This window comes from Phacochoerus africanus, chromosome 8, assembly GCF_016906955.1.
Source record: "Phacochoerus africanus isolate WHEZ1 chromosome 8, ROS_Pafr_v1, whole genome shotgun sequence".
Lineage (NCBI taxonomy): Eukaryota > Metazoa > Chordata > Mammalia > Artiodactyla > Suidae > Phacochoerus > Phacochoerus africanus.
In genome coordinates this window covers 147,190,446-147,205,484 of record NC_062551.1, presented here as the reverse complement: position 1 = coordinate 147,205,484, position 15,039 = coordinate 147,190,446, and the positions used below count along the sequence as shown (strand labels likewise).

At 40.4% G+C, this 15,039-nt stretch overlaps 1 protein-coding gene across 1 annotated transcript in view; it reads left to right on the top strand.

Moving 5' to 3' along the window:
* RAVER2 (ribonucleoprotein, PTB binding 2) overlaps nucleotides 1–15,039 on the top strand; it is a 127,442-nt gene that overhangs the window by 47,129 nt on the left and 65,274 nt on the right. Inside the window, 1 exon segment of the mRNA XM_047788767.1 lies at nucleotides 12,691–12,817. Coding sequence (XP_047644723.1) covers nucleotides 12,691–12,817 — 127 coding nt within the window.

Below are 15,039 nucleotides of genomic sequence, written 5' to 3'. Positions count from 1 at the left end.
ACTAGTAGAGCATTGATGGGACCTTCATTATATTTCATTACATAAAGATGTCCTTTTTAAAAAAAAAATTGCCTAAATGGTACCTCTGCCAAATCAAGCCAGGAGTCAATACAAAAGAAGAAATTGTGTTTTGTAAAATATATTCACCTCAAGAAAAAATTTTGAGGAAATTTCATTTATTCAGTAAATGTTTGAGTTCTTGTTCTGTAAGTTTCGAGTGCAGCATGCCCCCCTTTTCAAAGAGTGTTCGTAAGCATCCATAGTAGAAGTCAAGGAAGGTATGGGCCTCACTTTTGCACACACAGCACGTTGGCTGCTCGGCTTACTCCTCTCTCTTCTTCTCTGGTTTAGAAGTTCCTTGCAGGTAGAGACTGTTCTTCTTTCACAGTTTTTACTCCTTGCACTTAGCATAGAAAATACCTATTGATCAAATGAAGGAAGGAATACACTCCTGCGAGATCCAGGAAAGATTTCATGACAAAGGTGACATTTGAATGTGACGTTAAAGAATGATTTCAGGAGTTCCCGTCGTGGCGCAGTGGTTAACGAATCCGACTAGGAACCATGAGGTTGCGGGTTCGGTCCCTGCCCTTGCTCAGTGGGTTAAGGATCCACTGTTGCCGTGAGCTGTGGTGTAGGTTGCAGACACGGCTCGGATCCCGCGTTGCTGTGGCTCTGGCGTAGGCCAGTGGCTACAGCTCCGATTGGACCCCTAGCCTGGGAACCTCCATATGCTGCGGGAGCAGCCCAAAGAAATAGCAAAAAGACAAAAAATAAAATTAAAAAAAAAAAAGAATGATTTCAAAATGTGTTGATGCAGGTGGAGGATAGGATTGCCAGTAAATACAGATTTTGCATAAGATGCCCTTACATTAAAATTATTCATTGTTTATCTGAAACCCACATACATAACTAGGTACCCTGTATTTTTATTTGCTAAACCGAGCAGCTCTAAGGAGGGAGAGTGAGTGGTCAGACTCTGGCTGCGATAAAACCTTTTAAGCAGTAATTCAAGGTGAATTTTCATGCTCCAAGAGTGGTAGGGGTCTAGTAGGCTGAGTGTATAGGGATGTGTGGTGAGAGGGTAGCTGGATGCCAGCAGAGGGAGAGCTGTTGAGCCCTCATAGTTTAGATTGCATTTGGTAAGCAAGTTCAAGTTGATAAATTCCGCAGAGAACTTTTAAAGCATGTAAGCAAGATATTGAAAGAATTAGAGTGAAGATATCGAGATCACCTCATCTGGAAATGGTGTGTAGATAAACTAGAGAGAGAGGCAAACCAAGGAGGATTGTCAGTAGTCTCCTGCTCTCATTTCACTCGTCCCTTCCTCTTCTTTGACCTCACCCCTGGTCCGGGGTGTCTTTTCCTCTCTTTCTCCATTTGCCCTTCCCTTCTTAGTTCTGTCATTCTCGTTTCCTTGCTTGTATACGTCATGACTTTAGCCATTCTTTCTCCTTTACTTGCATTGACTCTAGTTAATTTGTCTCTTTGTTGGACTGGATTTGCTGAGTTTCCAATTCTGAATCCATCCACTTCTGCAGGCAGCGCACTCTGTCCTGTTGGGAAAAAACCAAACAAGTAGGGGTCTTGGTGCCCCTACACGTGTCTGACATTTGTTTCTAGCTGGTCCCCCAGTAAAACTTTAGCTCATCTCTCATTGACCACTCTTTTCTATTTCCTACAGGAGCTCTCTCAAACCATTCTTTTCCTACCTTGGCCTTCTTTCATTTCTATCAGATGGCCATGGCTCCTACTTTATAGAAATATAAAGGCCATGCGCTGGATTCATTCAACTTTCCTCATATTCTCCCAGCAAAAGTGCCCCCATTTTTAACCTATTTTTCTCCTTAATAGCATTCATTCCATAGATACTTATTGGGTGCATTATATGTAGGTTTGTTGGAGATGTTTAGGATTCTTTAGTGAACAAAACAAAGACCCCTGCTGTTTGGAGGGCAAGGCTGTGCTTCCTCCCACCAAAGCAGGGGCTCATGACCATGCCCCCCATCCTCAACGAGCTTGAGCCTCACCTTTGTACTTATTTTCACGTATTGCTCACTAGTTCCATCTGTCTGCTTATAAACATGCTCAATTTTTTTTCCTTTAAAAATCCTCTCTAGGAGTTCCCGTCGTGGCGCAGTGGTTAACAAATCCGACTAGGAACCATGAGGTGGCAGGTTCGATCCCTGCCCTTGCTCAGTGGGTTAACGATCTGGCATTGCCGTGAGCTGTGGAGTAGGTTGCAGACGTGGCTCGGATCCCACGTTGCCGTGGCTCTGGCGTAGGCCGGTGGCTACAGCTCCGATTCGACCCCTAGCCTGGGAACCTCCATATGCCGCGGGAGCGGCCCAAGAAATAGCAAAAAGACAAAAAAAAAAAAATCCTCTCTAGGGAAGAGTTCCTGTCGTGGCGCAGTGGTTAATGACTCTGGCTAGGAACCATGAGGTTGCAGTTTTGGTCCCTGGCCTTGCTCAGTGGGTTAAGGATCTGGCGTTGCCGTGAGCTGTGGTGTAGGTTGCAGATGTGGCTCGGATCCCACGTTGCTGTGGCTCTGGCGTAGGCCAGTGGCTACAGCTCCAATTGGACCCCTAGCCTGGGAACCTCCATGTGCTGTGGGAACGGCCCTAGAAAAGGCAAAAAAAAAAAAATCCTCTCTAGGAGTTCCCGTCGTGGCTCAGTGGTTAACGAATCCGACTAGGAACCATGAGGTGGCAGGTTCGATCCCTGCCCTTGCTCAGTGGGTTAACAATCTGGCATTGCCGTGAGCTGTGGAGTAGGTTGCAGACGTGGCTCGGATCCCACGTTGCCGTGGCTCTGGCGTAGGCCGGTGGCTACAGCTCCGATTCGACCCCTAGCCTGGGAACCTCCATATGCCGCGGGAGCGGCCCAAGAAATAGCAAAAAGACAAAAAAAAAAAAATCCTCTCTAGGGAAGAGTTCCTGTCGTGGCGCAGTGGTTAATGACTCTGGCTAGGAACCATGAGGTTGCAGTTTTGGTCCCTGGCCTTGCTCAGTGGGTTAGGGATCTGGCGTTGCCGTGAGCTGTGGCGTAGGTTGCAGACAAGGCTCAGATCTGGCGTTGCTGTGGCTCTGGCATAGGCCGGTGGCTACAGCTCTGATTCAACCCCTAGCCTGGGAACCTCCATATGCTGCAGGAGTGGCCCAAGAAATTGCAAAAAGACAAAAAGAATAAATAAAATAAAATAAAAATCCTCTGTAGGAGTTCCCATTGTGGTGCAGTGGAAATGAATCTGACTAGGAACCATGAGGTTGTGGGTTCAATCCCTGGCCTTGCTGCGTAGAATAAGTATCTGGCATTGCCGTGAGCTTTGGTGTAGGTCGCAGACGCGGTTCGGATCCTGCGTTGCTGTGGCATAGGCCAACGGTTGTAGCTCTGATTTGACCCCTAGCCTGGGAATCTCAATATGCCGTGGGTTTGACCCTAAAAAGCAAAAAAAAGAATCCTCTCTAGTCAGTTGCATCATTTGCAAATATTTTCTCTCATTCTGTGGTCATCTTTTTGTTTTGTTTATGGTTTTCTTTGCTGTGCAAAGGCTTTTGAATTTAATTAGGTCTCATTTCTTTATTTTTGTTTTTATTTTCATTACTCTAGGAGGTGGATCAAAAAGATATTGCTGTGGTTTATGCCAGAGAGTTTTGTGCCTATGTTTTCCTCTGAGAGTTTTATAGTATCTGGTCTCACATTTAGGACTTTAATCCATTTTGAGTTTATTTTTCTGTATGATGTTAGAGAATGTTCTAATTTCATTCTTTTCCATATAGCTTCCAGTTTTCCCAGCACTGCTTATTGAAGAGACGGTCTTTTCTCCATTGTATATTCTTGCCTCCCTTGTCATAGATTAGTTGATCATAGGTCATGGGTTTATTTCTGGGCTTTCTATCCTATTTCATTGATCTGTATGTCTTTTTTTGGTGCCAATACCATACTGTTTTTATGACGGTAGTTGTGTAGTATAGTCTGAAGACAGGGAGCCTGATTCCTCCAGATCTGTTTTTCTTTCACAGGATTGCTTTGGTTATTTGGGGTCTTTGTGTCACCATAGAAATTTTAAACTTTTTTATGCTAATTCTGTGAAAAGTGTCATTTGTAATTTAATAGGGGTTGTGTTAACTCTGTAGATTGCCTGGGGAAGTATAGCCATTTTGATAATATTGATTCCTCCAGTCCAAGAACATGGTATATCTTACCATCTGTTTGAGTCATCTCTGATTTCTTTCATCAGCATCTTATAATTTTCAGAGTACAGGTTTTTTGCCTCTTTAGGCAAATAGTAAATGCTAGAGAGGGTGTGGAGGAAAGGGAATGTATATTGATATGATCACTATGGAGAACAGTATGTAGGTTCCCTAAAAAACTTAATATAGAACTACCATATGATCCAGCAATCCCACTTCTGGGCATATTTCCAGAGAAAGCCATAATTTGAAATGATACATGCACCCTAATGTTCATTGCAGCACTATTTGCAATAGCCAAGGTGAAGGCAAACCTAACTGTCCAATGACAGAGGAATGGATGAAGAAGCTATGGTACAATGGAATATTACTCAGCAATAAAAAAGAATGAAATAATGTCATTTGCAGCAAGTGAAGTAAGTGAAGTAAGTCAGAAAGACAAATATCATATGATATCACTGTGGAATCTAATAAAAAAATAGTACAGATGAACTCATTTACAAAACAGGAACAGTCTCATAGGTCTCAAAATCCAACATGTGGTTACCAAAGGAAAAATGTAGGGGGAAGGGATAAATTAGGAGTTTGGCATTAACATATATACATCACTACATATAAAATAGACACTCTCTAATGACCTTCTGTATAGCACAGGGAACTCTACTTGATATTATATAATAACATATATGGGAAAAGAATCTGAAAAAGAATGGATATTTATCTATCTATATACATAGAAAAAGTTGATTCACTTTGCTATACACCTGAAATTAACACAACAGTGTAAATCAACTATTCCCCAATAAATTTTAATGAATAAATAATTATCCTCTCTATATATGGGCCTTTCTCATACTTTCTCTCACAATGGGAGCTTCCTGAACTGTTAGGGCCCACTAGTCACCTTTCCTTCATTTCCCATTTCCCTCTCAGCCAAGTGCAATGTAGTTTCTGTTCCATACTATTCCATTGTATCTGTTCTTTTTAAGATTAACAGAGATTTCTTAGTATTCAAGTTGAATAGGTGCTTTTCAGTCTTTCATTGCCAGATTTCTTTGCAACATTTAAAACCACCTACTTGAATTCTGCCACACCATTCTTTTCCTACCTAACTCTTCCTTCCCTTTCTTCTTTCCCCCAAAGCAGTGCTATCAGTAGACCTCTGTCTGTATTTGGCCTCTCACTTTCTTCTTCAGCCCTCCAGTGGCTTCAGTTATTGCCTATCAGTGATTATTTCCAAGCATATATTTTTGGACCAAATGACCAAGCATTAAATCTATATTTCCAAATGATTATTAGATATCTCATCTTCATGTTATATAAATCGTTCAGTTTCAGCATTTCCAAAAGAAAACTTTTTCTTTGGGACTTGGTACCTGTGTTCTTTAATATCTATGTATGGCATTAGTTCATTCAAACTAAAACTGTCTGAACCAAAAACTCAGTTAATCATGAATGGTCTTCTTCACCTACTCCCCAAATCAGGATGTCAAGAATATTAGCAGTTTCCCAGTGGCCCAGTGGGTCAAGGATCCGGCTTTGTCACTACTGTGGGTTCATTCCTTGGCCTGAGAACTTCCGCATGCTGCAGTGTGGGCCCCCCAAAGTATATATATGTTAGCAGATCCTTTCAGTTCCACCTCCTGATATCTATTAAATCCTTGAAACTTGTCAGCATCTTTGTTACTTTACTCAGGACGCCTGTTTCTCACCTTGATCATTAGAGTAACCTGCTATGTGCTTACCATGTCATGAGTCTTTTCCTCCTAATCCATCTTCCACAAGGGCATCTTAGTCATCCTCCATCAGATGATGTCATTCTCTTGCTTAATATTCTTTAGTGTGTGCAGAAATTCCTTAGCATGGCATACAGGGCCCTTCATGATTGGATATTAGTAATTGGGAGAAATCTTAGATTTTTCTCAGTCTTAAAAGTAATGTGCTGGAGTTCCTGTTGTGGCTCAGCGGTTAATGAACCCAACTAGGATCAATGAGGATGAGGGTTCGATCCCTGGCCTCGCTCAGTAGGTTAAGAATCCAGTGTGGCCATGAGCTGTGGTGTATGTAGGTCGCAGACGTGCCTCGGATATGGCATTGCTGCGGCTGTGACATAGGCTGGCAGCCCTAGCTCTGGTTGGACTCCTAGCCTGCGAACCTTCATATACCACGGGTGCGGCCCTAAAAAAAAAAAAAAAAGTAATGTGCTGCACTGATCTTATTTTTTTTCTATGGCTTCCTGGTACATATCCTTTATCAAGTTTTCTAACAGTTAAAAAAAAAATCATAAGTAGCCATTGAATTTTATCAGAATATTTATTTCTACAACTTGCTTTATGTGATTTTTTTTCCGAAGTTCATTAACTTGCTGAATCACATTGTAGTTTTTTCTAGTGTTTCGATTTGTGTTGTAAATCCTAATTGATAGTGGGTTTTTTTTTCCCTCTATTCCTTGTTTGACTTTACGGGATAATGTTTATATGCAAATGTCCTCATAAGTGAAAATGTTTAAATTTGGGTTATCATATTTACTTAATTTGTAAATGTACTCATAAGTGAAAATGCTCACGTTTTTGGGTACTATTTTTACTTAATTTTGGAATCAAGAGAACACTGATCTCATTATGTATTTTTTTCTCTCCCCTCCTCTTTTCTTTCTGTTTCATAGATCAACTCATATAAAATAGAGATTGTTTTTGAAAGTTTGAGAGATTTCATCTATGAAACCATGTAGACGTACCTCTTAAGCCTCTTCCAGAGAGAAATCATTGATTACTACTTAAATTTCTCCTATGGATATTAAATACACTAGTAGTATTTTTCTTTGTATGCTATGTGTAGCATTTGATTATATTCTACACATTTATACACTTTGTCTAAGTTTGTAAATTTCTAGGCACATAGCTATTTATTTATTTATTATTATTATTATTATTTTTTGTCTTTTCAGGGCCCCTCCTGCAGCATATGGAAGTTCCCAGGCTAAGGGTCTAATTGGAGCTGTAGCCACCGGCCTACGCCAGAGCCATAGCAACACTGAATCCAAGCTACATCTGCGACCTACACCACAGCTCACGGCAACGCCAGATCCTTAACCCACTGAGCAAGGCCAGGGATCGAATCCACACCCTCATGAATTCTAGTCAGGTTTGTTACTACTGAGCCACGACAGAAAGGCCATTATAAAATTTTATTTTTAAAAATTGTCATACTAACTCTCCTCTTTTTCATTGTATGTTTTACTTATGTGCATTTTCTTTTTTTTTTCCTTTGATCAGTCTTACAAGCTATTTGCTTTTCAAAGAAACAGCTTTTGATTTGTTCATTATTTCTATTTTTTCTACCTTTTGCTTATTTCTACCCTATCTTTTTAATTTTGTGGCTTCTTTCTTCTTTGGATTATAATTTCCTTGCTTCTTCTTTGGATCTACTCTTTTCCCCCATCTTTATTGATATCAATGTTTAGCTCCTTTTCTTTCTTTCTTTTTTTTGTGTGTGTCTCTTTTGTCTTTTTAGGGCCGCACCTGTAGCACATGGAGGCTCCCAGGCTAGGTGTCCACTCAGAGCTACAGCTGCTGGTCTACTCCAGAGTCATAGCAACACCAGATCCGAGTCATGTCTGTGAACTACACCACGGCTCACAGCAACGCCAGATCCTTAACCCACTGAGCGAGGCCAGGGATTGAATCTACAACCTCATGGTTCCTAGTTGGATTTGTTTCCATTGTGCCACAATGGGAACGCCTAGCTCCTTTGTTTTCAATTTAGATTATTTCTTTTATGTTTTCTTTAGGGCCACACTTGTGGCTTATAGAAATTACCGGGCAAGGGCTAGAATTGGAACTGCAGCTACCAACCTGTGCCACAGCCACAGCAATGCCAGATCCGAGCCACATCTGCAACCTATTCCACAGCCCGTGGCAATGCCAGATCCTTAACCCACTGAGCAAGGCTAACTCGGGGATACTAGTGGGGTTCTTAATCCACTGAGCCACAATGGGAACTCCTGTAGATTGTTTTCTGCTCAATGTATTTAAGGTAAGTTTACTTCCATAATTCTGTATCTGTGTATCATAAATTTTACATTATGAGTGTTTCAATTTTTCTTATGATTTCCTTTTAGCTGAATTTTTCAGTTTATAACCACTTAGGATTTTTAAGAACTGTTCTTCTGATACAGATTTCTTTTAATTGAAATGTTAATCTATGATTGACATACATTATATTAGATTTCAGGTGTACAGCTAATGATTCAATATTTGTATATATTGTGAAATGATCACCATGGTAAGTCTAATTAACATCTAACACCAAACATAATTACGAATTTTTTTTTTCTTGCAATGGGAACTTTTAAGATCTACTCTCTTAGCAACCTTCAAATATTATAATAGAGTATTAGGAACTGTAGTCGTCATGCTGTACATTTTATTCCCATGACTTATTTATCTTATAATTGGAATTGTGTACTTTTTGACCCCCTGTATCATTTCATTCATCCTCCACCCCCTTCCTCAGGCAACTGTCAATTGGTTCTCTGTACCTATGGGCTTGGTTTTGTTTTGTTTTTAGATTCTACATAGAAGTGAGATCATACAGTATTTGTCTTTCTCTGACTTATTTCACTTGACATAATGCCCTCGAGGTCTATCTATACTGTCAAAGATTGCAAGATTTCCTTCTTTTTTATGGCTGAATAATATTCCATTGTCTGAATACATACACACTTTTTCCTTATCCATTCATCCATTTTTGGACCCTTAGGTTGTTTCCATATCTTGACTATTGTAAATAATGCTGCAGTGAACATGGAGGCGTGTATATCTTTTTGAGTTAGTGCTTTGGTTTTATTTGGATAAACATCCAGAAGTCGGAGTTCCTGTCGTGGCTCAGTGGTCAACGAATCCGACTAGGAAACATGAGGTTGTGGGTTCGATCGCTGGCCGTGCTCAGTGGGTTAAGGACCTGGCGTTGCCGTGAGCTGTGGTGTAGGTTGCAGAAACAGCTCAGATCCTGCGTTGCTGTGGCTGTGGTGTAGGCCTGCGGCTACAGCTCCAATTCGACCCCTAGCCTGGGAACCTCCATATGCCGCAGGATCGGCTCTAGAAAAAGACAAAAAAAAAAAATCTATTAAAAAAAAAAATCCAGAAGTTGAATTGCAAGATCATATCAGTATTTTTGATTTTTTTGAGGAATTTCTAGACTGTTTTCCATAGTATCTGCACCAATTTACATTCCCACCAACAGTGTACAAGTGTTCCCTTTTCTCCACATCCCCTCCAACACTTGTCATGTTTCCTTTTAACTGTACTTTTCCCCTTTATTTTCATTTCCCATCTACTTTTGAATAAATTAGAATTTTCTCCTTCTGCTTTGAGAGTGGTGTGCTCATTTTACTCTATTGGTGATTGTGCCCAACTGATTAGCACCCCTAGGAGGATCAGGGTCTCATTCTTCCCACGTAACTCATTCCACACTCCATCCTGCTTCCTCCTTCTACCTCATCTACCACCATATTGGGGTCTATATTTTTTCTTTAAGAGTGCCTTAAATATTTTTGTTTTTATGGTCCTGGCTTATGTACACAAGATTAAAATTAACTATGATATAACAGACCTTAATTTCCATGTATCAGGTAATATCATCATGCATTTATTTCCCTTTCTTATTTTCAGAAAGAGTATTCATGTAGTAAAGACTTTTGAGACTGTGTGTGGCTGGGAATATTTATTTCTTTTCCACATTTAAGTAATAGCTAGCTGTAAAATCTAGATTCAAAGTTTTTTGGCTGCAGCGCTTTGAAAATAGTGATTTATTGTCTTCTTAAATCCAGTGTTGTTGCTTTGAGGGTGAAGATGGCATTAATCTACTTCTTGTTTGTGTTTCTTTGTTTGTTCTTTTAGGGTTTGTTTATTATTATTATTATTATTATTGGATATGTTCTTCCTCACTGGATGCTTTTAGTATCTCTCTCTTTTTTTTTTTTTTTGGCTTTTATGTTTTTAAATTTCACATCAAAAAATTGTGACTAGGTGTGTTTTTTTTTTTTTTTGGAAGTTCCTGGGCCAGGCATTGAATCTGAGCCACAGCTGCTTCAGCTGTGACAATGCCAATCCTTAACCCATTGCACCACAGCAGGAACTCCAGATGTGTGGTTTTTTTTTTTTTTTTTCCTCTACATCATATTTGTGGTCTTCAGTTTTTCTTTAATGCCAGGAAATTCTCATCCATTATTACTTCAAAGAGTCCCTTCTCCTTTTCGAATCCTTCAGAGGTAACTGTCCTTCTCTTTCTGTCTTTTCGTTGCCTTAGCCTTTCTCTTTTGTTTGCATCTTTCGTTTCCATGTTTTGTTTGCATTCCCCATTTCTTTATCCTTTGCTCATGTATTCTGGGATCTTTCTTTGGCCTGACCTTGCAGATCACTGTTTTGTTTCTCAGTCACGTATATTCTGCTATTTAACCTAGAGGCTAAGAATTATGCTTTATGGGTTTCTTCAGTTTCCTCATCTGTAGAATGGGGTCATGATACCATCCGCTGTAGAGCTGTTTTGGAACAGGAAGTGATCTAATCCATGTAACATGCTTAGAACTCTGTCAAGTGTGTAGTAAGTGATGGCTGCTTTTTTTCTCAGGCAGTTGTATTTTTCATGCTTCGTATTTCGAATTGGTTGTTCTTTATGACCGCTTGTCCTTGCTTCATGTTACCAATAAAAATCTTATGTTTTTTTACGATGTCTATTATGCTGATCTAATATCATTATTATTTCCTGTCCTTTAATTCTGCAAAGGTGCTTCACTTTGGTGCCTTTAGTTTTTGTGGCTACATTCTCCAGATATCTAGGTTTTTTTGTCCTGTGAATACCAGTTTCCTTCCATAAAGGCTTCCTTGTATGTGAGTTGGTTTCCTTGTATGTGAGTGTTTAGTGGTTAAACGGGTGGCAGGTGGACAAGGAGAGCCAAAGCCTGGCCTCAGGTAGTGTGTAGGGAAGGCAGGCAAGGACCTGGGGCCAAGGACCTCTGCCTTGATCATCAGGCCTTGACCATAGCCCTTTTCCCACCCCAGCCAGGCTACCCTGCCCCTTAGAGAGCCTGTCACAGTCTCTGCTCCCAACTCTGCTCTTTTCCACGTTCTGCCTACCTCAGTTTCCTTCCTCTTCTACCCTGCCTAGTGGGAGGAAGGAACTGGAGATGCTTCAAGGATGTGGGAAAGAAGTTTTCCATGCCTGCACCTAGTGTTACTTGGTCCCCATTGTCTCTGAGTTTGCCTGCCACCCTCCTGTTAATTCAATGGTCCTGGGCAGTTACTGGACTGGGGCTGCTGTTTCCTTGCCCTGTTGTGCTGGTCAGGAAAGCCACGATCCCTAGGGAGCGATGTGAGGAGGAAACAGTTACACAATTAAAAGGCCCTTCTCCAGACTGTACTGTCTGAGGACCCAGGCTTTCTCACCCTCTCGTTGCACTACCTGCTGTCTGCGCAAGGGTTTCTTACAGGCTTGGGGTCAGGTTCTCAGATCCGTCACCCTCAATGTCCCAGTCAGAGTTGAGAGAGAGAGTCCAGTTGTCTTTGTCAGTTCTCCATTTTCTTTTGGCTGGAAGTTTATAGTTTTCCTTTTAAATCATTGCATAAATATTCTCATCCATCCGGCTATTTATTTATTTGTTTGTTTTGTTTTGTTTTTTTGGTTTTGTCTTTTTTCTTCTAGGGCCACACTTGTGGCACATGGAGATTCCCAGGCTAGGGGTCTAATCGGAGCTGTAGCCGCCGGCCTACGCCAGAGCCACAGCAATGCGCGATCCGAGCCACGTCTGTGACCTACACCACAGCTCACGACAATGCCGGATCCTTAACCCACTGAGCGAGGCCAGGGATCGAACCCCCAACCTCATGGTTCCTAGTCGGATTTGTTAACCACTGAGCCACAACAGGAGCTCCCAAGTTTTTTAAAACTTAAAACAATTGTGTATTTTCAGGAAGCTATCCAATTACATGTATGTAAGGCCAATTCGTCTTTGTCTCACATTAGAGGATTAAGTTAATGAAATAAAGACATTATAAGAAAATGCTGATTTGTAAAACATTCCATATTACTAAACTTTAGATTGACGTATAGTAAAGTTCTTCTGTAATATCAAAGTATTCATTACTGTGTCAACAAGTTACCTCCCTGTTAATAAATTCAGATTCCCTTGGTGTCTTTGTCCTTGTGTGAAGAGGTTTATCTTACTAAATTGCTAGTCCTCTGAAAGCCAATTTCTATTTAACTGACACATTCTATGAGGATTTCCATTTGTGTCATATGGTAGAATATCTTATTATAATTAGGAATTGTGGTAGAGTGTATATGCAACAAGTATATGATATAAAGCAAGTTGTGTTTATCATAATGATAATTTATCAGATGAATGAGAATTTCTAAAAAAAAAAAAAAGGCCTTTGCAGTCTCATCTTTGTGCTTATCCTCGTTCTCATGTTTTCTATTTCTTTATTCATCGAAGATGCACAGTAACCAAAAGGGCTTACTTCCAGAGCCAAATGCAGTGCAAATTATGAAAAGTTTAAACAACCCAGCCATGTTACAAGTTCTCCTACAGCCCCAGCTCTGCGGACGAACTGTTAAACCAGGTAAACATCATGTGTGCTGGTTAAAATGGAATGTTGGCATGAAGTTGATTTTGCTGGTGCAAAACATTTAAATTAGTCAAGAATGTTTTTTTCTAGAATTTGATCAATGAATTTTAATTAATGATCTGAAGCGATAATAGATTTTGGCTATTTTTGATACGTTCAAACTGCTTGTGGATTTCTTGATTTTTTTTAGATATTCTTTTTTATATCTAAATATCTATGGAGTATTAGATATAAAACCTTCAGAGCTCCCATTGTGGCTTAATGGGTTAAGAACTCAACATAGTGTCCATGAGGATGCAGGTTCAATCCCTGGCCTCGCTCAGTGGATGAAGGATCTGGCATTGCTGCAAGCCACAGATGCGGCTCGGATCTGGTGTTGCCATGGCTGTGGCATAGGCTGGGAACTTCCATATGTCTCAGGTGTGGCCTTAAAAAGAAAAAAAAAAATTAAACTTCAGTTTAATTACTGGTTGACATGAATTTGTAGACCAGGTTACACATAGCTTAAGCAAGTAATAATTAATATGCTGCATTGTTATAGCTTGTATTAACAAAGAATATGATACTTTTCCATGTACTGTTTTTAGCAGAATTACTTTGTTGGAAAGTGCTAAAGGTCTGGTTCCTCTCTGCTCTTACTTTTCTTTTTTCATTGCTTTACTTTATAGAAAATGTCAAAAATATTATTTTCTAAGTACTATGGAAATATTTGCAGTATTGGCATACATTAAATATATATTTAGTATTCTTTCTCTGGGAAGAATTTATTTACCTTCCGAAGTGCACAGCTGTACATACACAAAATGTGTATTTTATCATTATGAGGAAATGAGTGCCTATATCCAACACTAAGCTTTAGGTGACAAATGTTTAGCATAAATATATTTATTCTTTCAGCTCCAGCTGGTCTAATACCACCTAGTGTTCTGCAGTTCAATTCTAACACCGACTATCTGGAGTTAGCATAGATCCTACAAGTAAGGGCTTAATCCCCAACAGGTCTGCCCCGACTTCAGGCACCAGCCACAATTCCCAGATCCCTTGGCCACCTAAAATTCTCACTATCTGGCTTAAAATTGGGAGGGGGGGGTTCCTCCGACCTCCCCATCTGAGGTTCAATAATTTACTAGAAAGGCTCACAGAACTTAGGAAAGCACCATGCTTATGATCACAGTTTTGTATACAAGATATAATTCAGAAATGGCCTAATCAGGAGACTTAGGGCTCGGTCTGGGAGGTCCCGAGTGCAGAGCTTGTATGCTCTTGCCCCATTGGAATCCTGGCCCATCTGCCTCCCAGCATGCCAGTGTGTATCCGCTAACCAGGCATCTCTACTGAACTAACTTTGGTGTCTAGAGTTTTTATTAGGGTTTTGAGGAAATGTAAGCATGATAGGCCATGTTATTGAACTCAATCTCAGTTCCCCCTCCTCCCTCAGGAGGTGTGGTTCACACCGCTGTCTCTCAAAGCCCCAGCCCACCAATCACAGGGTAGGTCTCTTTGGTGTGACCAGCCCCCATCCTGAAGTTATCTGGGGGCCCACCCTGTGTCACCTCATTATTATAACAAAGACTCCCATCGTAGGGGAAGTTCCCAGGATTTACTTTTCTTCCAGGAACCAAAGACAAAGACCAGTTAAACTTTTTCTTATATAACAATGTTCATATTAAGTACTTCATATAATCATCAATTATTTATGTATAAGAAGTAGCTTTAGAGGTGTTCCAGCCCAGCCTGTTCAGCAATCAGATATCCCTTCTACAGTTTTAATGGTATAAAGATATCCTTTATATGTCTTGACTACTCAAAGCATAGGAAGCTTGTTATGGAGTTCCTGTTTTGGCTCAGCAGCTTAAGAACCTGACATTGTCTCCATGAGGATGCGGGTTTGATCCCTGGCCTTGCTCAGTGAGTTAAGGATCTGGCGTTGCTGCAAGCTGCGGCATAGGTCATAAATGTGGCTCAGATCCCATGTAGGCCAGCAGCTGCAGCTCCAATTTGACCACTAGCCCAGGAACTTCCATATACCACAGGTGTGGCCTTAAAAAAGAAAACAATAAATAAATAAATAAGCAAGCAAGCTTGTTATTTCCCAAGGCAGCTATTCTGTGGTTTGACAGATTTAATCACTAGAAGATTTTTCCTCCTAGTAATTGTATTAGATGTAATTCCCATAACTTTTAGCCACTTAACTCTAGTTCTCCCTATGAAGAAAC